Genomic DNA, 25,170 nt, shown 5'->3' on the forward strand with positions numbered 1-25,170 from the left:
ACAAACTCTTCCATTAGTAAAAGGAAGAACAACTGCTAAACAGAAGAATTAAATTGTTGATAAGCGCTTGGGAAGGCTATCGACTGAAGACTCTTCAAAAGGGAGGAGGGATAAAAAGAAGCAACATGTTCTGCCATCCTAATCCACATCAAAAAAAGGGCTTCTTGTATACCTTTTATTGGGAGGTTTCTACCATGGATTTAAATGAGCAGCTCAACTTTTAAATTCATTTGCAGTCTAGAACTCCAAACTGTTTTGAGTTTTGCCCATCACTGCTAAGGAAAAAAATGTAAAAAGCTATCTATATAAATCACACAAAGGATAATCAGAGAATGTATGCAACAGTTTGCAAAGAAAGCCAAGTAGTTAGACATCAAAGAAAACATTAATACAAGAGTCCAAAATATCAGCACAGCTTAGTTTAACCCAGGACCAACAAGAACAAAAATTGTATTAAATAATAAGAAAAAAAATCAGATCAAACTACAAGTTTCTATTGCATTTAACTCTGTTTGTATGTGAATCGTAGAATACTGGGACTGGAAGGGACCTCGAGACGCCATCAAGTCCAGCCCCCTGCCCCAATGGCAGGATCAAGTATGGTCTAAAAAGGTGAAGAAAGAAGGGCCTGGCATTGCAAGAGTTGGAGAGAGTCTCTGGGCCCAGTTAGCTTTGCCCTGCTTTACTTAAGAGGTAAAACAAGGACCCTGGCTCAATTTGGGGCTGACTTGTAGGGAGGTAGTTCAGTGGAACAACCAGAGCCTGCCTGCTCAGCAGCCATGTGAGCCTGTAAGCCCCCTCCCTAGCCCTCTGGGAAAAGGGGAGAACACTTCGATGCACCTGAACTAAAGTGGGATCTGGACTATTGTGACCATACCCCAAACTTAAGGAGTAGCAATGGAGTGGTTCAGGGTCTCTGAGCCAGGACCATAGAGTGCAGGGGGGGTCCAGTACCCCCCTGTTCTGATCTGCCTGCTCAGTAATCCAGCCACTAGATTAACCAGACACATTGTAATATGCCATATAACTGTATCATGGTGCAGGTCACACTAACAAATTCTACCATACAGAAGGATTAATTGTCAAAGTACATTACTTCAATGTTTGTTACAGTTCAATGATTTTCAGATACCTAAAGATTATAGTCCCTTCTTAAACTATTACCTCTTGTAAGAAGAATGGAAGACAAACAGATCACTAGAGGCCAAGTAAAGGTGACATCCTAAACCTGAATAGTTTGAACATGCAATATGGATAAATAAATGGTGGGGTGGCACATGAAGGAGGAGGAGGAGGAGCAGGAAGGAAACATAACCCAACAGACAAGCAAACTGTTCACCAAAGAAAGAGAATATTTTGACAATTTTTTTATAAAAAGTAAAAATACCCTTTACCCAATACAAACAACATAAATTCTTTAAAAAAAAAAAAAAAAGTACGCTTATTATCTCATACCCACTGCCATAAAATTTGAAAAAACTTAAAAACACAATAAAATAGGGTTCATAAGGGAACAATAGCATTACAAAAACAATATGACAATTATGTGTTTAGCATTACCAACCATTACCGAATAAAAGTGCCTAAGAAAGTTCTTATCAAACTGTATGGACTGAGGACTCTCGACAGTAGCATAAAAGATTTTGGGCTGACAATGTGATGAAAATAAAACTAACCCCGCCCCCCCGCATCTACACTGTCACTTATGACTTTAAGAAAATAAATTGCACCACACCATGTACTAAATTAATATTAATACCATCTTGGATTTTTAAAGCTATTTTTAGATATACAAGTATTAACACTCTTTCTTCAACATGAATATGTACAACATACTACACAAGAGGGTGAATTAGCAAGCATCTTGATATTGTACGAGACTTCAGTTATGAACACTAAAAATAGCTCCGTCTACCTTGTTTTCTTAAACCCAAAAAGGAAAGGTTATGTCAATTGCTTACATGTAACAAGTACAACATTTTGACAGTTTTCTAAAGATCAGTTGGAACAAGGTAGTACCTGTTTCTATTTTGCTGGAGAAACCTGCTGCCTGTTTGATTGCTGCTGCTGTTAATGCTAATCCTCGGGTCCTCTTCAAACCATGCTGTAGTACAGCTTCAAACTGAGCACACAAGCAAGTAACTCTGCAACAGAATAAGTCATTAATTAATTAAAGACAACATGGAAAGCATAAAAAAAAAACTTTGTTTAGATTCAGTGGATTCAGACATCTGGAGTAAAGGCAGAACGAGCAGGTACATACAGTTCCCTTGTAAGTAAACGACTGTCCATAACATGTGCTAATCTCTTAATATTTGAAAGCTCTATAAAGCTTTTCATATCCGTAAGGATACAGTAACTATAATAAGCCGCAAGAAACTGCTTGTTAAAAAATGTTATCAGCCAATTTTGAAAAATTAATCCTGGCACTTCGGAGTGTTTTTAATACCCCATTCATTTTTGCTGCTCTGTACAATTACATTTTTCGTAGATACACTTCAAAATTTCCTATCATTTCATGACATTTTGAAATGCTGACAATGTACAATATACAAGTTCTAGGCACTTTTACCAGTTTGTTAGTGCTATTTTTGCTGTTTTTCAGATGTACTGTAATACATCAAATGCAAAGTTTATTTCCATTTGTGCAACTAGAACTGTGCCAAACCCATGACACAAAAAAGCTCAAATTTTGTTGAGAAAAAAAGCCAAATACACAAAACTAGTCAGTATAACATGGACACACCTTCACTCATACCTACATCTTGATCGCAGTTGAAATTATGGATTCTAATTTTTTTGCAATCACCTTAAAAACTTATTCAATACAATTTGCACTGCAAACCTGAGACGCTAACATTAAAATATATGTAGAAACTCCAATCATTGTAGACATTGTAAAATGAAGCAAAATCTGCCTACAAAGTAAGTTACAAATTTTAAAAAATTATTTCAACCTTATTCCTGGATATTTTAGTAAAATTTATTTATTATTGCATGTTCAGAAATTGAATGGACTTCAATTTAATTTTTAAAAAATAAATTTAGTGCTCATACTGAGTTTGGCAAATCACTACATATTGAAGAATACACTGCACGCAGCTAGGTAACAAACGAGAGCTGTTAAGGAGCAATATCAGGACTACTAGCTTCGATGATTGATTCCTTTGCATCTAACCTATAAAGTGGGCTGGACTAAGACAGGAAAAGTCCCTTGAACACAAAAAAATCAAAAACACTTGGGCAAGTTTTAAAAGGAACACACTCTGAAAAAGAAGGCAGTGATTATTTGGGGAACCTACGCTAGCACAGAAGATTACAGGTAGGTATTTCTGAGAAAGTTAAGCCTACCCAGTTACTATCACAAGACAGTAAGTTTTTACATGAAATAGACATGAGCCTAAACAAGCCGTGTATGTGACTTACTCTCTTCTCAAAAAATAAACCACTGAGCATACCTCCAATTCTCAATGGAAAAATGTCATCAGAAATCTCTACATGTAAAATTTTCACATCCTGTTTAAGACTTACGTTGCCTAACTCTACCCCAGATAGCGCAATTCAGGGAGGTGAGCATTCTGCCTGATTCAAAATATTCTTTGTGGGTAAACCACGTCATTTTTCAGCCTAACATTAAACTTATTAAATCCTAGATGCTTGCGCTTGTGAACAACCACAACTCTAATTCTAGAAAAAGTATTTCAGAAATTGAGCAACTTTGCTAAAAGCAGTAGTTTAGACTGGAAGCCTTTACTTGAAACCTAGAGGCATACACTTCCATTTTAATATTAGAGTTCATACACAGGAAGACAGTCCCTGCCACCAGGAGCTTACACAGCAAGACAAGTGTAACCCACACACTTCCTGAGTGTGGTTCACTATCCAATGTAGCGGCACATAAATCACATACACAGAGAAAGAATGAGTGTCCTCCACAGCCTCAGCTGCGAGCCAGCTGGCTTGTCCTCAAAACAGCATAGAGGCTCAGGCAGTAAGCTCCTGAGGACCCAGGTTTACCTGATTAAAATATGAAACCCCTAACAAAACAGGACTAGCTTTAAGACAGCTGTAAGTTACACAGCCATTTTAAAAATAGAAATGTATTGGGGTAAAAAAAATAAAGTCTTTTTTTTTTTAAACTTAGATCCAGACTTCAGAATTCAGCGTTTTGCCTTAAACCTGCCCACACCTTAATTGTTCCTTTGTCTGGAATATGATTTGTGTGTACCAGTATGAAGAATGCACCCAAGAGTTTTGCACATCAACACAAGCATTTTTAAATATCCCACCCCCAGGATCACATTCATTATATAGCATATGTAATCATGACATATAAATTTAAACATGATCCCTAAAGTTTTTTTTTACCTGCTATCACAATCTGAAGCAATTTCCTTTCTTCCTCCAAACCGTATTTGACACTGTAATAAATAAGTTTGAATAACACTAGTGTTAAAAAACTGAAAATTCTTATATACTCTTTTTTTTTTTTTTTTTTAATTAAAAAGGATGCTCACTAACTCAGCATGTAAGTTGCATTTCAAGCATCGTAATAGCCTAGAAGAAGGCAGGGCTGCAAAACAGGGCAGTTAAAAACCTTGCCTGTTGTCAGAAAGCACACTTCAGCACTATCTCCACAGAGCAAGTAGCTTTGAACAGTTCAGCAACTGAGTCAGCAGCATACAATTGCTTCTAAAGAATAACAACAATCCAGGCAATATATACCATACACAGCAGTGATGTAGACTGGCACATACAGTTGTTCCTGTACAGCTTTAAGTTATTAGGAGATCACTTAAAAGTTGGGGGAATTATATAAAGTTCTGTTCTTTACAAAAGAAGCAAAAATTCTGAAAACACAGACTTTCAAAGATACTTTTAAAATACTTTTAATAAGTCAAGTAACTTCTCTGTTACATAGTCTAGTTTTATCAAGATGTTATTCATTTCACAATCCAATCACCAACTCAGGCTTAAATCTGCACAAACTTACGGCTTCTAGGAACAGTATACACACTTCATGCTTGGTCTACATTAGGAGATTAGGCTGAATTTCTAAGGAACCAGTGTTCACACTACAGGGTCCATTCTGTTGACTTTAAGGGCTCCTATGTCCAACTTTTGTACTGCTTTTCGTGAGGAGTAAGGCCAAATTTGACTTTACTTCGTTGACGTTTCTGGTAGTGGAGACGGAGCGCTGTGAAATTAGACATTTTTGGCCTCCTGGAGGTGTCCCACAATGCCCCAGTGTGACCACTCCAGCCACCAGTTTCAGTTCCACTGCTCTCCAGGTGTGCAGGAAGCACCCTGGGGAAAATTTGAATGTCATTTCCTGTTTGGCCAACGTGGCAAGGATAGCAGGCATCACATCTCAGCAGCGCTTCTAGCCATGAATTCCCAGGGTCACAAACATGCTTCAGCATGGAATGTGCAGGGCGTCCAGGATCTCATTGCTGTGTGAGGTGATGAATCTGTGCTGGGAAAACTACAAAGCAGCAAAAGAAACACAGACATATATGACAAGACCTCAGAGGGCATGGGAGAAAAGGAAAAACCAGGATTACCCAGCAGTGGTGCATGCAAAGGATCTCAGGCAGACGTACAAAGAAAGTAGATGTCCTGGATCACTGCTGTGAACATGTTCCTTCTATGGATGGCTGCATGGGATTCAAGGGAATGATCAAACTACTGTTCCCAAACAGTCTGTGCATACCACCGAAGAGATTCCTCAGGAAGCTTCTGGCAACAGCAAGGAGGACATGGTGGATGAGGAAAAGCAGGACAATGACAATGGTCTGTGGGCAAATGGAACAGCTGATCTTGCTGACAGCCAGAAATTTTTGTAACACTGATCTTATCCCCTCCTCTCAGGGCATTCTGCAGCTGGACCCTGGTGGAGAAGAGGGCACCTCTGGTGAGTTCTCATTTTTAATCATGCTACAAATGGGCCAAGGCAACTGGATATGATCTGTGGCGGTCGCTGTATCTACAAAGTCCAGAGCCCCCAAAACAACTTGTTAATGCATCAAGTGACGGAGCGCTGATTCTTCTTGCACGTCTCCAAAAAGCTCTTAGGTACACATTAATCCTTCTCATGAGGTTTCTGGGGAGGTGCGCCTTATTCCAACCTCCTCAATAGGACATCTTTCCACACCAAGCCACCAGTAAGTAGCCTGACACCATGGCATAAGAACGGCCATACTGGGTCAGACCAAAGGTCCATCCAGCCCAGCATCCCATCTGCCGACGGTGGCCAATGCCAGGTGCCCCAGAGAAGGAGAACAGAAGACAATGATCAAGTGATTTATCTCCTGCCATCCATCTCTTGCCCTTGTTCTGAAGGCTAGGGCACCATACTTTATCCCTGGCTAATAGCCATTTATGGACCTAACCTGCAAAAATTTATCAAGCTCTTTTTTAAACCCTAATAGAGTCCTGGCCTTCACAGCCTCCTCGGGCAAGGAGTTCCACAGGTTGACTGTGCGCTGTGTGAAGAAAAATTTCCTTTTATTAGTTTTGAACCTACTACCCATCAATTTCATTTGGTGTCCCCTAGTTCTTGTATTACGGGAAAAGGTAAATAATGTTTCTATATTCACTTTCTCCACACCATTCATGATTTTATATACCTCTATCATATCGCCCCTCAATCGCCTCTTTTCCAAACTGAAAAGTCCCAGTCTCTCTAGCCTCTCCCCATATGGGACCCGTTCCAAGCCCCTAATCATCTTAGTTGCCCTTTTCTGAACCTTTTCTAATGTCAATATATCTTTTTTGAGGTGAGGAGACCACATCTGCACGCAGTACTCAAGATGTGGGCGTACCATAGTTTTATATAGGGGAAGTATGATATCTTTTGTCTTATTATCGATCCCTTTTTTAATAATTCCTAACATCCTATTTGCCTTACTAACTGCCGCTGCACACTGCGTGGATGTCTTCAGAGAACTATCCACTATAACTCCAAGATCCCTTTCCTGATCCGTCGTAGCTAAATTTGACCCCATCATGTAGTACGTGTAATTTGGGTTATTTTTTCCAACATGCATTACCTTACACTTACCCACATTAAATTTCATTTGCCATTTTGCTGCCCAATCACTCAGTTTGCTGAGATCTTTTTGTAGTTCTTCACAATCCCTTTTGCTTTTGACTGTCCTGAACAACTTGGTGTCATCTGCAAACTTGGCCACCTCACTGCTTACCTCATTTTCTAGATCATTGATGAACAAGTTGAACAGGATCGGTCCCAGGACTGACCCCTGGGGAACACCACTAGTTACCCTCCTCCATTGTGAAAATTTACCATTTATTCCAACCCTTTGTTTTCTGTCTTTTAACCAATTCCCGATCCATGAAAGGATCTTTCCTCCTATCCCATGACCACCTAATTTACATAAAAGCCTTTGGTGTGGGACCGTGTCAAAGGCTTTCTGGAAATCTAGGTATATTATGTCCACTGGGTGCCCCTTGTCCGCATGTTTATTAACCCCTTCAAAGAATTCTAATAGATTAGTTAGACACGACTTCCCTCTGCAGAAACCATGCTGACTTTTGCCCAACAATTCGTGCTCTTCTACGTGCCTTGCAATTTTATTCTTTACTAGTGTTTCTACTAATTTGCCTGGTACTGATGTTAAACTTATTGGTCTATAATTGCCAGGGTCTCCTCTTGAGGCTTTTTTAAATATTGGCGTTATATTGGCCGTCTTCCAGTCATTTGGTACCAAAGTGGATTTAAAAGGATAGGTTACAAACCACTGTTAATAACTCCGCAATTTCACATTTGAGTTCTTTCAGAACCCTTGGGTGAATGCCGTCTGGTCCTGGAGACTTGTTACTATTCAGCTTATCAATTAACTCCAAAACCTCCTCTAATGTCACTTCAATCTGAATGAGTTCCTCAGATTTGTCACCTAAAAAGGCACACCACAGAGCAGTACCACACAATGACCAGTCTTGGGCCAAGATTCATTCAGCATCTGCTCATGAGTGTTTGTTACCCTAAGGAGACTAATATCTGTTTTTGCAACCTAGAGGAAGCAGGGGAAGGAGCAGTAAGCTACACAAGATGCTCCACCATGCCTGGATCAGCCCCTCCCTTCCCCAGGTTGCTGGGGTAAAAGGAAATTTTCCCTCTCCCAAACAAGGGAGGGGGGACACCACACAGTGACAGACCCAGACACACACAGTGACCACCATTGCCACAGCCCCTAGCACCTTCTTGTCCCATGAGCTTGCAGTGCGCACAGCCGCAAAAACTGCTTTTGCAATCACAGGCTTGAACGTATGCCCCATATCTGCACCTTACCCTGACTGGAAGCGAACCTTGTCAGTCAGGTCCCTTAAGCTCTCTCTGTAGTACCTGCTGCACAGAGGATGCTTAAAACCCAAAATATATTGTTGCATGGAATGCATCCCCATTGTCTTTCACAGAAGTTCATTCATGAGATTCCTTCATGTGTTGTTACATTTACTGTAGATAAATTTATATCCTTAAGTCTGACCTTCACTTATGTTTTGTTGCAGTGTGCTTCACAGCAGGCTCCTTGACCACTGCTCCCCTCCCATCCCCGCTGCCCCAGCTGTTAGACTGGCACAGAGCTGCAGGAGAAAACGAATGCAGGAATATATGTTCATAAAGCAAACAGAAGCCTCTCGCACAGAGAGGGAACAGTTAAATGCATGGAGGAGAACAACAGTGGAGGAGAAATAGGCTGATCAGGAAAAAAGAGAGAGCACAGAGAATGTGAACTGGAGATCCAGGAGATGTTGCAGCTGTTGAGGCAGCACACAGAACTCCTGTAGCACCCGGTACAGGACCACAGACCTCCACTGCAGCCCACATGCCATCCTCACCATGTTTCCTAACCTCCCCTCCTCAGCACCCCAGAATACAGTGAGGAAGTCAAGGGCAGCCTTGTAGTCTACTCCCAGGGACATTTGTGAGAGCAGAATACTGACACTCCCCCACCTGAGATGGCAAAATGCCCTTGCTTACCCACCTCCAAAGCCCCGGCCATGAACTCTTTTAGTGTTCCCTGAATAAAAACAATTAAAGCTCAAAACAACATCTATTGATTGTGTTGCACCGTGGGGTGGGCAGAGGGGCAGGCATGCACACATCGTTTGGGGGGGACCTCCTTAACAGCAACAGTCATGACTGTCATGTTGCTGTCTGGTCATTATAAAGCCATTTTTCAAAGCCTCCCCAATTAGCAGTGCCCTTTGATGTGCTCTCATTGTCCAGGTGTCTGGCTGCTAATAATTACTGACCTGATGATCTGCCTCTGCCCTCCAGCCTCACATTAAGTTTTTCCCTTGCTCTCACACAAGTTAAGAAGCACAAAACAGCTGCCATCATGAGGGGAACGTTGCCTTCGCTGAGGTCTAACCAAGTCAGGAGGCTCCTGAACCTGGCTTTTAAATGGCCAAATGCACGTTCTACCACCATTCTGCTGTTGCCCAGCCTGTAGCTGAACTGCTCCTGACTGTGGTCCAGGCTCCCTGAGTATGGTTTCAGGAGCCAAGGGAATAAGGGGTAAGTAGGGTCACCCAGAATCACTATGGGCATCTCCATGTCCCCATTGGTGATTTTTCTGGCCTGGGAAGGAAGTCCCATTGTACAGCTTTCTAAACAGACCTGAGTTCCTACAGATGCATGTGTAATATGCCTTTCCCCAACCATCCCACTTAGATGTCAGTGAAACAAACCTTGTGATCCTCCCACACCTGCACACCTTGGAGAAGTACCCTTTGTGGTTTATGTACTCTGTGGCAAGGTGGTCCAGTGCCAAGATAGAGCTGTGTGTTCCATCCATCACAACACTGGAGTAAGAAAATCCCCTTGCTCCAAAACCATCCACTATGTCCTGCGCATTTCCCAGAGTCTCTATCTTTCATAGCAGAAAGATATTGGCTACCTGGAACACAGCAGCCTCCACTGTAGATTTGCCCACTCCAAACTGATTGCCCACTGACCCTTAGCTGTCTGGCATTGCAAGCTTCCACACAGTCATAGCTGCACGCTTCTGTACTCTCAGAACAGGTCTCATTTTGGTATTGCAGCACTTCAAGGCAGGGAAAAGCAATTCACAAAGTTCCAAGAAAGTGGCCTTAAGCATGAGGAAATTTTGTAGCCACTGCTGATCATCCCATACCCGTAGAACAATGCAGTCCCACCAGTCTCAGCTTGTTTCACAGTACCAGAACCAGCACCCCACTGTGTATAAAGCATCAAGTGCAGTCAGCACCTCCCCATTCGTCCACTTCAGCATCCCACTTTCGTATCTATCCATGTCCTCCTTGGAGTCTTCATCGCTCTCACAGCTGCTTAGACTCTGCACATACCGCAGCACAGTGCGTGAGATTGCTCACAACAATTGCCCTCAACAGTTTTAAGCTGTACAGGTTCCATGCTAGCCTTGCAATGGCAACTGCACAGATATAAAAATTAAAAATAAAATAGGGCACAAAAACACTTTTTGCCATTGCTTTCCAAAGGGAAGGGGAGGAGAGAAGGGCATCACTGGATGCTGACAACACACACCCACAACCACACACAGCCACAACCACACACAGCACAGTTTTGTCCCATCAGGCACCGGAATAGAAACTCACAATGCAACGCAGCACCCACAGTACATAGCTGACAAAGTCAAAGCTGACTAATGGAGACACACTTTATTTGCCAGCATGAACATGTATGCTTGACGTGGTAAAATCCAGTGTTACAAAATCAACTTAATTTCCTCCAGCATCAACTACAGTCCCTGGGTGACTTAATACACCAGACACCTCCATCACCACCATCAGCAGCGTAACGGGCTAGAAGGGCTTCCAAATGCTACTTCCAAGCCAGTGCCAGCATGACTCGGTGGTCCAGGGGAAGCGTGTGCAGAGCCATCCCCCCCATAGGTATAAGCTGTGCAACTACTGACTCATTTTGTGAAACTGACTTGCCATCAGTGATGCCAACAATCCTGATTTGATTGCAAGCCTCCTGATAATTGAGACTTTTTTCTTCCTAGAAAGCACCAGCCACATTATTAGAATTAAGTCAACCAATGCACTGTTATCAATTGCGATCACTCTAATTTAGTAGATTATGCTTGTTTGTTGATGCCTGGTATTAGAAGAGAATCCTAGCCTTCAGAGGAAGACTTTAGGTCTCATGGTGTGTGGACAGAAAGCTAGTAAACGGGCCCCATGCTCAAATACCAGATATCAAAAAAAATCCCCCAAAAGTATTTGTCTCTGTGATTTTAATAAGACGGTCTCTTTTCTAGGGGCTGTGGGGGCTGATCCATGAGTTTTGAATTCTTGGGGTTGGTGATACAGTACATGCTGCACAAGTTGCTAGTGTGTCCAGGAGCCCAGACAGAAACCAGGATCCAACAAAAGACATGAAACTGAGTCCTCACCCCGCCACCCTTATGTCCTCAGATGGAGATGCCCCCCTGCTAACATCCATGCCCTTGTACTGGGATCCCACCTGCCCTCACCTGCCACTAACATCCATATCTTCACATTGGGATCATATCTCCCCAACCCTTGCTACCATCCACATCCTCACACTGGGATCCCTCCTGCCCCCACCCACAATAACACCACCGTCCTCATACTGGGACCTCCGGCCCATGTCCATGATAAACAAAAGGGAAACCCACCAGCCCCACCCCACCGGCTAATAATTCACTATGCACTCAAAACAGAGCAGCAGAAATGTAGCACTTTAGAGACTAACAAAACGATTTATTCAGTGATGAGCTTTCATGGGACACTATGCATTGCTTACCTATTCCACTCCCAGGTTTTTAAAGGACTTCCTTCACTTGTGTGCCACACGCTTAGGCAGCTCCATAAACCAGCACAGGTCACACTGCAACGGAGGCATCCCATGTGGCTTCCCAGACCAAGCAGCACTTCTTCAACCAGGACTATGTGGGTGCTGAGGGCTTGCAGGTTGCTAGGAACTGTGTGCACAGGTGAGTCTCCACCCACCGTCTGCCCTCTTACCCCCACGCTGGCAGCCACATGAACCGGATTAAATAACTTTTTGAAAATATTTTGCAATCCAGACTGGGGAGATGCTTGGGCTGTCGATCTAGATCATCCAAGCATTTCCCCAGTCTGGATTGCTTAGCTACCCTGACAGTCAGGAAATTCTTCTTCGTGTCCAATGAAAAAGCTCCATTGCTGCAATTTATGCCCACTGCTTCTTGTCCTATCATCAGAGGTGAGGGCAACAGTACATTCTAGCCCTTAAAAATCTATCATGTTCTGGCTTTATAACACTTGGGTTACGTCTACATTAGCCAAAAATTTCAAAATGGCCATGCAAACAGCCATTTTGAAGTTTACTAATGAAGGGCTGAAATACATATTCAGCGCCTCATTAGAATGTGGGCGGCCGCCGCGCTTCGAAATTGACACAGCTCACTACCGCGTGGCTCATCCAGATGGGGCTCCTTTTCGAAAGGACCCCGGCTACTTTGAAGTCCCCTTATTCTTATCTGCTAGTGTAAACATGGCCTTAGTTAAACATAAATTTATGGGGTGGAGGAAGGCATTTTAACTGTGTAGCTAGAATGATGTTAAAATCATATGCAGACAAGGCAAACTGTAGTTCCAACAACATCTTAAATGGTAAAGGTAAGCGCTAAGCTCACTGTTAGGGTTCATCTCAACCATAACTTGCCTTGTCTGCTCTGGGATTTTAATACTTCAGCTAACACACCTTTCTTCCCCACTTACTGAAGTTAAGACCTGAGAAAATGTCTTAAGAAGAGTAAGTTTTCCCATGCTCCATCTACGGAAGAGGACACAGAGGAATATCACAGCTGCTCTTGACAGTAATGTCAATTCCGCATTTACGCGCACGCACACACACGCACACAAAAAGATTTTGAGAATTGGGGTAGACTTGTATTTGATTTTTACCTGTTTAACCGCATCCAATAGTCGCTCTAGTAGAAATTGTCTTTTGGTGTCATGGTTCTGCGATCCTAAAAATTCAACAAGAATATATTAGTCCCAAATCTGGGAGGGGGGGAACTACACACACACGCAACCTTTCCTCATGTGTACTCGTCATCCCACTGAGGTCAACAGAATTTTTTCTATGAAAAGGTTCCAGAATCAGACTTCTGGTTTTGGTTTTGGTTTTTTTTTTCCAGATACCCTTTATTTAACATGCAGAAACAATTTAGAACATCAGTCTGATTTTATTAAGTTATTCATTGTTGTGGAATCAGCAAAAAATTACTCCAGAGTTCTTAAAACATTAACATAGGTGGTGATCACAGAGAAAACTATCAGGTAACGTTCTATAGAAACTTCAAGCAAGCAAGCAAGCAAGCGCCCCCCCCCCCCCCCCACACACACACCATTTAACTTTTAATCTAATTAACTCCAATATGCTGTGTCAGTTTTCAAACCTTGATTGCCTGAACACCTTTTCTAAACATCTGTGGCTGCACAAAGCTTTCTGCTTAATTAGGCTAATTCACTATGCATTCAAAACAAAGCAGCAGAAATGTAGCTCTTTAAAGACTAACAAAATGATTTATTCGGTGATGAGCTTTCATGGGACACTATGCATTGCTTACCTATTCCACTCTCAGGTTTTGAAAGGACTTCCCTCACTTGTGTGCCACTATTCTTAAAGCGTCAGGCCTTGAGTTATATGCAGTGTTGTAGCTATACTGGTTCAGGAATGTTAAAAGACACCAGGTGGATGAGGTAATACAGTAGATCCACGAGTTACGTGAGGGTTGTGTTCCTGGGCAACCTCACATAACTCAAATATTGCACAAGTCGGGGGGAGCCTAAAATGAGACAGCAGCCTGCCTCCCAGCAGATGGAAGCTGGCAGCCAAGCTGCCACCTGGTCCCCAGCACCCCACCATTCCCAGAAAAAGGGAAACCACACCTGTCAGCCTCTCAGCTGGGGGAGATGGGCAGGCAAACAACCGCAGCAGAGCAGCTTCTCCCTGGCTTTCCCCAGCTGGGGGAACCAGGGGCTGGAGTGGGGAACTCGCGGAGGAGCTGCACTCCCACTGGATCCTGGGAACCCCAGTATTTCAGCTTCCATTAACACAAGTTAAGCACAAGTCACAATCACGTATATCGGGGTTTACTGTATCTTTTATCGGACCAGCTTTTGTGAGGAGAGAAAGAAGCCTTTACGCTTCCGGGGACCTGAAGAAGAGCTCTGTGTAACCTCAAGAACTCATCTCTTTCACCAACGGAAGTTAGTACAAAGAGATATTCACCCATCCTATTACTGTAGAGCAGGGGTCAGCAATCCCCGGCACAGGTGCAAAGAGCGACGCACAAGCTGATTTGCATCAGCATGCAAAGCAGGATTTTAGCCCTGCCCTTCCTCTCCCATGCAGCTGGGAGCTTGTTCAAAGCCATGTCACCAACCACCAGCTAAAAGGTAAAACTCTGAATCTTAATTCATCTATTAACGAAGCTGTTGTAAGGAGAACTATTAGTCACTTTAAAAAGTGCCCCGGCACTCAGATCATGGAGGTCAAAAGGTCAAATGTCAGCACTCTGCCTTGGAAAGATTGCTGGCCCCAGTTCTAGACCTTAAATTAAACTATTCTGTGCCCACGCTTGTCTTCTTGTTTCTCCTCCTCCCATAAATCTTTCGGCTTCATATAAAATTCTGACCTTTGTATCAGAATTCTACTTCGACAAGATTTCCCTCACCATCTCGCAAAACCTACTGCCCAAACAGGGTTGACGAACTGGAAAAAGTCTAAGGGATGGAAAATATTTCACTCTCCTTCTTGGAGCTGATCAACCTGGAGAGCCACTGCACTCTCTCATGTGCATACTACTCCTGCACAAATACATCTCAAACCTACCCCAGCTGGAGGACAGGTTTTACTGTACTGTTCTACTCAAGTCACACCGGGGTTGCACTCCTCACAACCCCCATGTAACTCAAATTTCATATAAATCAGGGGAGCGGGACCACTCCCGCCTCCTCCAAGCCCTGGGAGCCTGCAGCTGGGCGCTGAAGCATCTGGCCACTTTCCAGGCTCCCGCTCAGCAGCAGGAAGCCAAGAGCTAGGCTCTGCTTGCACAGTTACCACTTGCTTTTAATGGAGTTTCCCAACTCCGAGTACAAAAAAAAAGTCCAGAATATTGTTTTAAGGTTTCTAAGAGGTATCAAATAGTACTGAGAGATTACAGTAGACCCCCTGAGTTGTGCAAGGGTTGTGCTGCTGGGCACCCTCACATAACTCGAATTTCATGCAAGTCTGTGTAGACCTATAATAGATACTGTAGACTTACAGTATTGTAGTTTTGTACTGTTATAGACTCTTAAGACTTTCTGCTAGGTAACAAACATTTTTTCATCTATAGTCCTCAACTCAAACCCCTACAATTCATCATTAAAAATCTACAACCAATTCTGGATCAGGATGCTGCACTCCAGAAGGCTCTAGGAGACAGGCCTGGGCTTTCCTATAAGCAACCTCCTAACCCATAAAAGATTCTCACCAGCAGTCACAGGCTACACCACAGTAATACTAATCCTGGAACTTTTCCTTGCAACGAACCCTGCTGCCAACTTTGTCCATATATTTATTCTGGGGATACCATTACTGGACCTAACCGTGTTAGTTACAAGATCAAAGGCACTTTCTCATGCACTTTCAGCAACATCATACATGCTATTAAGTGCCAACAATGCCTTGATACTATGTACATTGGACAGACTGGGCAAAACCTTCGCCGAAGAACAAATTGACACAGAGCAGACATCAACAGACTCAATACACATAAGCCGGTCAGTGAACACTTCAATGGAGTGGGCCATTCTGTTAAAGACCTGAGAATTTGTGTCCTGGAACATAGAGAATTTAACACAGATTAGAGAGAGAGATTTATGAGTTAACGTTCATATTCAAATTCGACACATTAACACATGGCATGAACAGAGACGTCAATTTCTTCACGCGTTACAAGGACTGCTTCCCTGCCTTTGGTGCTCATAATTATCTCAGACAGGACAATTAACATCCCCCCCACCTCTCACCCCCTTCCTGCAATCCTATTTGATTTGTCAGTTTTTATTGCAATTTTTTTTTCTTTTTTTGGTCCTCTGGACTTATAAATGTCAGTCTGTATTGGAAATTAGATTGATCTGATAAAGCGGATCTGTCCCATGAAAGCTCATAACCAAAGAAATCATTTTGTTAGTCTTTAAAGTGCTACATTTCCGCTGCTTTGTTTTGTTGGAGTACAGACTAACAGAGCTCCCTCTCTGTTACTCTGCAACATGTTCATCTGTAACACACATTCTTTATACTTGCCACGCCGCAGTTATGTAAATGTGTGCCTGTGTCTGTGTGTGAATGACAGAAAGAATGGACATGAAAGGACCTTCAATACCCAAAGGATCAGAGATGGGGACTAGGACTCGGAGCAAACGAAAATAAGGCAGATTGACTGCCTCAAAGCTGAAGGCAGGCACCCCCTTTTGATGAAGAACGGATAAGGGACTTTCCCAAGAGACCCATACCTTCAGACCATCAGCATGCAAAGCAACACCCAGATGAGTTTGCACCCAGGGCTGCTGGAAATGCTGGAAACTGTTGGGCTGTTTGAAATGCTAAGTAATTGAGTAAAGCCTGATAAAGTGAAACACATGAGCTGGGTTTCCAGTTGCCCCCAACTTCGAAGGGGGGATGGTAATCAGGGAGACAGGAGATTACTAATGAAGCGCTGCGGTGAAAACGCACCACTTCATTAGGCTAATTCTCCCCTGCGGCAACTTCAAACCATCAAAGTGCCGGGTATGCGCTTTGAGGAGTAAAGGGACTTCAGAGTGCCCACGGCTACACACAAGCCAGCACTTCGAAGTCTGATGCTTTGAAGTTGCCATGGGGGAAAATTAGCCTAAAGAAGTGGTATGTATTCGCTGCAGGAATTTATTAGTAATCTCCCATGGCCCTGATCACCACACCCCTTTCCAAGCCAGGGCAAATATAGACAAGCCCATGGACTTGTATGAGGGAAAAACCCTATTAAAAAGTGTGGTGTCCTGTCTTAGTCTTTGGGTTCCATCCTGCTACAACATGGAGCACCAGTCCTGACAGAAGGAACTTGGCTCAACCCCGCTCCCCCCATTCCTGATCTATCTAGCCAGTAGGTAAGGGTGGGCAACAGACTGGTAACTGTAACATCAGCAGGCTGGATGGGTGAGTGTGTGAGAAAGAGAGAAAGCATATACTGCTTTGCCTATATTGTTTAATAAATGTGGCATGGTGCCTTATCCCCCTGAAAAAGATCCCAGGCCTCTTTTAAGCATAATATTTGGGGGGGTAGAGGAGGGAGCCGGGTGGGCAGACAGCCATGGCTGAGCAGCTTCTCCCTGGCTTCCCACAGCTGGGGTGCTGGAGCGGGATGCTGCTCTTTTCTATTTGTGAGTTAAGCGCAAATCAAAATTGTGCTTACCATGGGCTTACTGTATTGTCTATAGTAGCACCCATAATATGGGACCATTTAAGAAGTATGCTTTTTGCCCCCAAAACTTTATACTCAACGGGTGTGGGGAACTCCCAGCCTGTGATCCAGATCCAGACCACAACATGTCTGGATCTGTACCCCAAAGCTTGGGGCTCCCCTACATAGCAGGCAGCCTGCAGCAAGGAAAAAGGTTTGGAGGCCTGAGCCTCGTGGGCCTGATCAGGCAAGCTGGGGCTGGATTCAGACCACAGATCTGCTGAGGGCAGGGGAGTCGGAAGCAGCTGTGGGCTCTGATGCCAATTGCTGCTGTTCTCCCAGAGGGTGAAGGGGAGGGGAGGAGCAGCAGCGCTGCCCAGAGACTTCATGGTGCTGTTCTGATTGGTGGCAATTCTGGCCAATCAGAGCCGTGGAAGGCAGTGCCTGAGAGTAGAGGAAGGGGGTGCAGAACCAGGTGTGTCCAGGGGTGAGAAAGCAAGCTGCACACCCACCTCCCAGACCCCACACCCCTCAAGCACTCCAATGCCCGCCCATCCAGACCACACTCCAACCCCTTGCCTGTGCCCTCTGTTCTACCCCATCTCGCCTTCCCAGACCCCCACCCTGACCCCTCCTTCCCAGATCCCCACTCCTACCCACTCTTTCTGCCCAAATCCCCCACCTGCAGCCTGCTCCTGCACCCCATTCCGGTCCAGATCACCCATCCCCAGGCCACTCCTGCACCCTCCCTCCCCCCCCAGACCGCAGAGCCCTGGCCCCTCTACAGTCACAGACCACATCAGTGAGGGTTTTGAAGGATTTTTTTTTGTTTCTCATCCCAACTCATTTGTCTACAGGTCAATGGCCCCTGATCAAAATAAGGTTCCCCACCCCTGCTCAGCAAAGATTAAGAGAAGGGGAAAAAAAAAAAAAAAAAAAAAAAAACATCGATGTGCTCTCCAACCAAGCCATTATTAGCCAGGTTGATGGGCCAAGAGCTGAAATATGTAAAGGGGACCATATTTGGCTCCTTGGTAACTATAATGTCATAAAAGAAGTTGTTTTGTTACTGATTTGGTGAATCTGAAAGGATAAAGCCAGTTTGGCAGGGATTGTCTGCCCTATTCCTTACACTCTCCCCTGAATATAGCATCTTCAGTGTGGTCTATACATGCACTTAGGCACAAGGGGATACTGATTCCCAGAGGTGGAAAAAGTAACCAAAAAGTTACTTAGGTAAAAGTGCAGCTGCTTTTGTGTGGGGGTTTTGAAGTACTAGTTACCAATGTCCCTCTGCAAAACTACTTGATGAAAAAGTGTGTAAATGCACGAGTGCAGGTGCGCGCGCACGCACGCACACACGCACACACACACGCACACACAGAGTTCACATCTCAATTGTACTCAAGCATCCAGAAGGGAAAACAGCTGCACTTTTACTCGAGTAACTGTTTGGGTACTTTTTTCCACCTCTGCCCATTAGAAGGCATCTACTGCATTCCATTTCATAGTTTATATTATACACTGATGAAGTTATTGCGATGCCCAGTCCTAAAACTGTGTGGTTAAACTGTTCATTTTGTAAATTCAGATAGGACTAAACTTGCAACACCATATATATTTAATATAAAAAATAATCTCACACTGGGTGAAGGAAGCTAATTATATTTAGATTATTATTTTTAAAAATGTCCATGCAGAAGTCTAAAAATGACCATGAAAACATAAGTTTAAAGAAGAAAAAAAACTAAAATGCATGAAGAGACTCTTTCCGTTTAAGAGAACTCAGTTTCAAAAAATGAGCTAAAATTAGTTTCAGGTACTGCACCTGCCTCTGCGTTGCCTTCCATTTTTGGTGGCTTCATAGTCGCACTTTTCTATTTTTAAAGTGTTTTTCCTCTCTCCATTGTACGAGAAATACCCAAGAGTAGAAACTGATAACACAAGTGAAAAAAAATTTCATCTAAGCATTCTAAGTTACAGTGATCTTGAAAACTATTTGTAGCCAGTGTAATTAAAATAATTCAGACAAATGTGATTTTAAATTGACTGTGTCCATTTAACTAATCATAAGGCACCCACCTACAGATGCAAAGAAAATTAAATTCAAAAAAGGAGCAAGAACCAGCTTTTAAAAACTGTATTTGAATTTAGTGATCAGTGGTGTTACCTTGAATTAGCCATGCTTCAGAAGGCTTTAGTACCTAGCTCTGTCAATACAACTAATTCTTTTCAGGTCATGCTACTACTTTTGAGTCATCATCCTCTCTTTTATGAGGACAATTACAGAAAAGACTCTGGTTCACAAACAGAGCTTAAAATTAAACCCTTCAGGTTCTTGTTTCCTTGTAACTCAAGTCAGGATTAGTTTTAGGAAGTTAAAGTCAAAGATGCTTCTTTGCTGCACTACCGAAGCACATCAAATCATCCTGAGTAAGTGACAAGTTAAGTACTTTATTGGCATTAAGACTAAGTACATTACATCTGTTGTACCACATCACCTACAGCATCTTGAAATCATATTAAAAGGTTTGCCAAGTCAGTCAATTGACCAGTTAAATAATATCATTTTACCAGCCAGCTGAATCACCTCTGATTTGACCAGTCAAATACCTTAAGATATTCCACCAAAAATGCCTTGATGTAGACAGAAATCAAAACGGTACACATCATTGTGCCACCTGTTAGCAAGCTTACTTCAATGTATTGATCACTCAATTTAAACAACAAAAACAACCAACCACACAGACACAAGGTGTCTTGTGACACCTTAAATATGTTGGCTGTAACCCACTTCATCAGATGCATCTGACAAAGTGGGTTCCAGACCATGAAGTTCATGTTCTGTCATGAATGAATGCCCGTAAAACAGCATTTAGGCTGCTGCTACACTATCACTCTCCCATCGGAGATGCCATGGTAATGAGGCAATTCAAAGCAGGCTAATGAGGTGCTAACATGCATATTCAATGCCTCATTGGCATGCTGGTGGCCACGCAAGTTTTGAAGTGCAGACTTTTAATTGAAGATTGACAGTGAAGACGGAGCAGCTTCGAAATAAGCACCCCACTTCGACATTCCCTTACTCCAATCTAGTTCTCTGGGAGTAAGGGAATGTCAAAATGGGGCACTTACTTCAAAGCTGCCCCCATATTCACTGTCACTCTGCAATGCAAAGTCTGTTTGCATGGCCATCATTGTGCTAACGAAACACTGAATATGCACGTTAGCGCCTCATTAGCCTGTTTCGAACTGCCTCATTACCTTGGCTACTCCAACGGGAGCGTGGTCGTGTAGCAACAGCCAAAGTGTGGTACACATACCACTGGTGGTACTCTAAAGGATTTCAAAGGGTATGTTGTAAAAAATATATTGCTAATAATCAAGAAATAAGCACTGGGAGAAGGTGTATGCCAATAAACCAAAGTCTTGAAAGGGGGATGCGAATGTTTTTAGTGTGAGAAACACTGATGTAAAAGGATAAACCCAGAGTGTTCTGGGTTTTTTGTTCTTGGTGGTTTTTGGTATTTTTTTGCCCCCGCTGGCAAGCATCCAGCTTGGCTGTGTGGCATTAGAGACCATAACATCTTACACTTTTTGCTACTAGCCTAATAAATTAGTACTTTAAAATATCTGACAAATTATTTTTGGACCACTCAAATGCAAGAAACAAACATTCACACCTACTTTAGCCAAAGTCAACTTTGTCAAACCACTTCTACATCTAAAAATAGGTTAGGTCCTCTGATGTGAATCATTCAAGAGCCTCCAATTCACCTGAATAAGTCTCCCTATTCCTTTAATAAAACTGGATTCTGTCACACAATAACCTAAGAAATTCCACAGTGTGCGGACTCCAATATGCAAAGTTTGGTAATTACAGACAGCACATTTAGAGAGTCAGTTATCTATGTGAATATCCTTGACAGTTTTAGCTATTTAATGCTGTGTATGGCAAATCCAAACTGCTATGGACAACCCCACAGCTAAATATAGTTAGGGCAAGTATTAGTTAGGGTTGTCATCTTACACACAAAAACAATAGACAATACATCTTTATTGACTTAATTAATAGCTATCAGACATACATATAAGGCAGTATTTCATACAAGCAAAGTTCCACATTCTGTTAAAGGATATTATAGGGCTTGTCCACACTACCTTCCTACTTCCAAGGGGGAATGGTAAGTAGGGTGTTGGGAGTTTATTAATGAAGTGCTGCAGTGCATATGTAGCACTTCATTAAGCAAACTCTCCCCCCACCAACATCAAAGTGTTAAACTTCGAAGTGCCGGCTCGCGTGTAACCGTGGCTAACCCGCCAGTATTTCGAAGTGCCCAGTGTACTTCGAAGTCCCTTTACTCCTCAAAATTTAGCTGTGGCTAAATGCAAGCCACCACTTAGAACGTTAACACTTCGAAGTTGCCGTGCGGGGGGAGATTTGCTTAACGAAGTGTGGCATATGCACCGCAGCACTTCATTAATGGACACCCAACACCCTACTTACCATCCTCCCTTTGAAGTAGTGCCATAATGTTTCATCTCAAAATACTAAGAGTTAGTTTTAATAATCTGTTGCCTTAGTAACAAACTTACCAGTCTAATTACACTTTTAACTTTTCTGTAATGATGCATTTCAATTTGAAAAAAAGTGATCAGAGGCCATTCCTGATTCTCACACAGAAACTAGACTTTTAGATCTCATAACATCATAGAAAAATGATTAAGGACATAAGTTTTAACTGACTTGTTTAACACATGTAAATTGTCCTATTTGTCTTTTAGTTTTAAGACTAAGATTTTCCACTAAATATAAAGAGTAGTGCAAAATCTTAGTCTTAAAACAAAAAGATGGAGAGAAAAATTCAAATGCATTTGTCAGGTGAACCCTTCTACAATATTATGAACTCTAAAAGTATAATGCTATTGTACAACTATAAATGACAAGGTCCCATCCTTAAAAAGGGACATAGTTTATATTGATCATGTTGAGTTTGTCTAATTCTGTACCTAAAGAGAAATACGATTATGATGCCTATTTTTTTCTTTTCCCTTCTTTTCTGTTCTGTGAGGTCCAAATTTTTATTCCCACGACCCCTACAGGAAAGAGTAACAATATATGTTTCACTTTCTTATCTACTTCAACTCACTGGAAAAGGCATATAAATCTTGGCAAGATTTGCAAGCTTATAAAGGCAGTTCAAACATTTGGCCTGCTATCTTTAATAACGCTGCTTTATGCACAATCCAGTCTCAGATAACTACGCATTTCAATTTAGAGAGACTTCTACCGGTATCATACATATCTTGCCCTTGATTAAAAATAGATGGAGGCTATAAATAAAGATTGGATAGTTCATAAACAAATTGACATAACTGCTGCCAATAAAAAAGCTTTCAAAGTATTTTGTGCAGATCTCAACTATTCCTTTTAATTGTAAAAGGAAATCCCTTTGTTCAAGCCAGCAAAGACTACTACCCAAAAACCTAGGTCATGATCTTGCACATGGATAGTCCCCTGCAACCACGCTGAGCTCACTATAGGACTAGAGCCACAACTAAAAAGCACATAAAGGTCCCTAGAGGTTAAAAACAGTAGTTTCGAAGTTTAAATTTATTTAGTGGCAAAAGCTGAAATAAAGATGAATATCTTAGAAAAGGTTTTGTTTGTGTTTTGAAAAATTCGAACATTATCTGTGTGTCACATAATACAAACAATATTTACAATGGATCTGTGATCATGCTTTCTAGTCAAAATTATTTTGCTAAATAACTTTTCTAAATACAAATGCTAGATAAACTCAGAGAAAATGTTACTGAGATGCTTTCACTTTCATTTGTTGTATAGTTTATTTTTTATAGCCTGTGTCACTCATGAATCCACAAGGAGTTTAGCTACCTCAGTTAAGACTTTAAATATCAAAATTATACTTTTCATCAATGAGGGTTAAAAATTTTGGTAGTAAGACCAAATTCAATGATACAGAAAAAAAACAACAATAATTTCAGAGTCAGGAAGGATTTCCCTCAGCATACTATTTGTGTTTTACAAGCAACTCCGACAAACTTTATTGCAAGACAAATTTTATAATTGACACCCTATTCAAATGAAATGAAAAATGTGTCAACTTGCATTTTGAAGTTACATTTAAAATATCACTCAGTTATGCATCCCAATATAAGATAACTATTTTTTTTTACAATAACCACCGGTGCTGGTACTAAAAATTGTCTGACTAACACTCAGCCTACCTTCCACTTTTAAGGTTAGCTTCCATGCTGATTCTCCCAGTTTCCCTGCAAGGACAGCATTGCCCTAGGCCAGGGGTCAGCAACCTTTCCAAGATGGAGTGCCTACATTTGATCTTTTGATTTCTACATATGATCCAAGTTCTGGTGATACTTTTAAAAGTTACTAACAGTCTTACAACAGCTTTGTTAATAAATAAATTCAGATGCAGAGCTTTACCATTTAAAGGGTGATTGGCAGCATTAGCTGGTCTTTTGTAAATCCACAGACAGCATGGCTTTGAGCAAGCTCCCAGCTGCATCAGGGAGGAGGGGTGAGGATGAACTCCCACCTCACCTGCTGGTAAAAAATCGGCTCACGTGCCACTCTTGGCACCTGTGCTGGGGGTTGCTGACCCTTGCCCTAGGCCCAATATTTATGAAATAAACACGCAGTTCAAGCAGAACTGAAACCTATGCAAAAGGGTTCAGTTCTTTCATTATAGTCTTAAGATTCAATGAATACCATTTTGCCTCACTTGACCTTAAATACTCTGCAGTTAATGGCGTGTAGAAGGAAAAACGGGAGGTGTCCAGAACTGGTGTCTGTATTTCAAGAGTAGCGATCACAGATTTCACTTTAGACAAAACCTATGTTATCAGCAAGTAAGTTGCTCTGCTCTGGTTACTACCCGCCCCCCACACCCCTCAGTACAGCCAGTCAAGTAAGAATATTACGGCATTTTTGCGGTTCACTTTCTGCACTTTGCTCAGCTTAGGCAACCCCGAGGCCAAAGGAGGCAGCTGGACAGGTGTCTGCAGTATGTGTCTCACGGGGCTCGGCGCCGCACGGTCCGACATTTCACGCGATGCTACTGAGCGTTACACAATAAAAACGAAGGAGAAGAGGGGCTACGCGCCAGTCAGGGCTCTGGGACTGAGGGGAAACTAACCCCCAGCGCCCAGGAACTCGGTCACCCCTCGAGCGCCCCAGCCTGCTCCCCGCGGGGGGCGACACCCTCAGCAAGCCGGTGGGCACTGGCTGCGCCAGGATCCCCGACCAGGCAGCACCACTGCACCACAGAGTGCGGGTACTCGGGGTCCAGCTCCGCCGGGCACTCACCGCTCATGATGCCGGAGTCCGATCGCGCCCCCGGCGCTGCCGCTAACCCCCACCCCGTTCCCGTTGAGACGGCCCCAAGAGGGAAGCCGGGCCAGGGCCACACACAGCGGACACCCCGCCCCGGAACTAAGGCCCCGCCGACCCGGAAGATAAACACTTGGACCTGGCCGACGCCAGAAAATGCCCTGGCCGCCGCGTGCGCTTCCCCAACCGCCGACTGGGGCGCTACTAGGAGCCCGGCCGGAGGCACCTTGTGCTATGATGGCCCCGCCCCTTGTGGGCGTGGCTATGGGTAGCTCCAGGGTGGGCTCTTGTCTGCGCCACGCGCTGGCCAGCTTCAGAGGACTGGGG

At 43.0% G+C, this 25,170-nt stretch overlaps 1 protein-coding gene across 7 annotated transcripts in view; it reads right to left on the reverse strand.

Moving 5' to 3' along the window:
• Positions 1 to 24,898, reverse strand: part of SNX29 (sorting nexin 29) — a 487,403-nt gene extending 462,505 nt beyond the window's left edge. For 2 of the 7 annotated variants that reach the window (XM_075010435.1, XM_075010434.1), the window contains exons 1-4: positions 24,820 to 24,897; positions 12,943 to 13,007; positions 4,369 to 4,421; positions 2,020 to 2,144 (exon numbers count right to left, since the gene is read on the reverse strand). In XM_075010435.1, the coding sequence (XP_074866536.1) occupies positions 2,020 to 2,144; positions 4,369 to 4,421; positions 12,943 to 13,007; positions 24,820 to 24,826 (250 nt within the window). In that variant the 5' untranslated portion in view covers positions 24,827 to 24,897. Of the gene's footprint in view, positions 1 to 2,019; positions 2,145 to 4,368; positions 4,422 to 12,942; positions 13,008 to 24,819 lie in introns of all 7 variants that reach the window. The other 5 variants (XR_012647696.1, XM_075010432.1, XM_075010436.1 and 2 more) reach the window with 5 other exon arrangements.
• Positions 24,899 to 25,170: the final 272 nt, after the last annotated feature.

Source organism: Carettochelys insculpta, chromosome 16 (genome assembly GCF_033958435.1).
Source record: "Carettochelys insculpta isolate YL-2023 chromosome 16, ASM3395843v1, whole genome shotgun sequence".
NCBI lineage: Eukaryota > Metazoa > Chordata > Testudines > Carettochelyidae > Carettochelys > Carettochelys insculpta.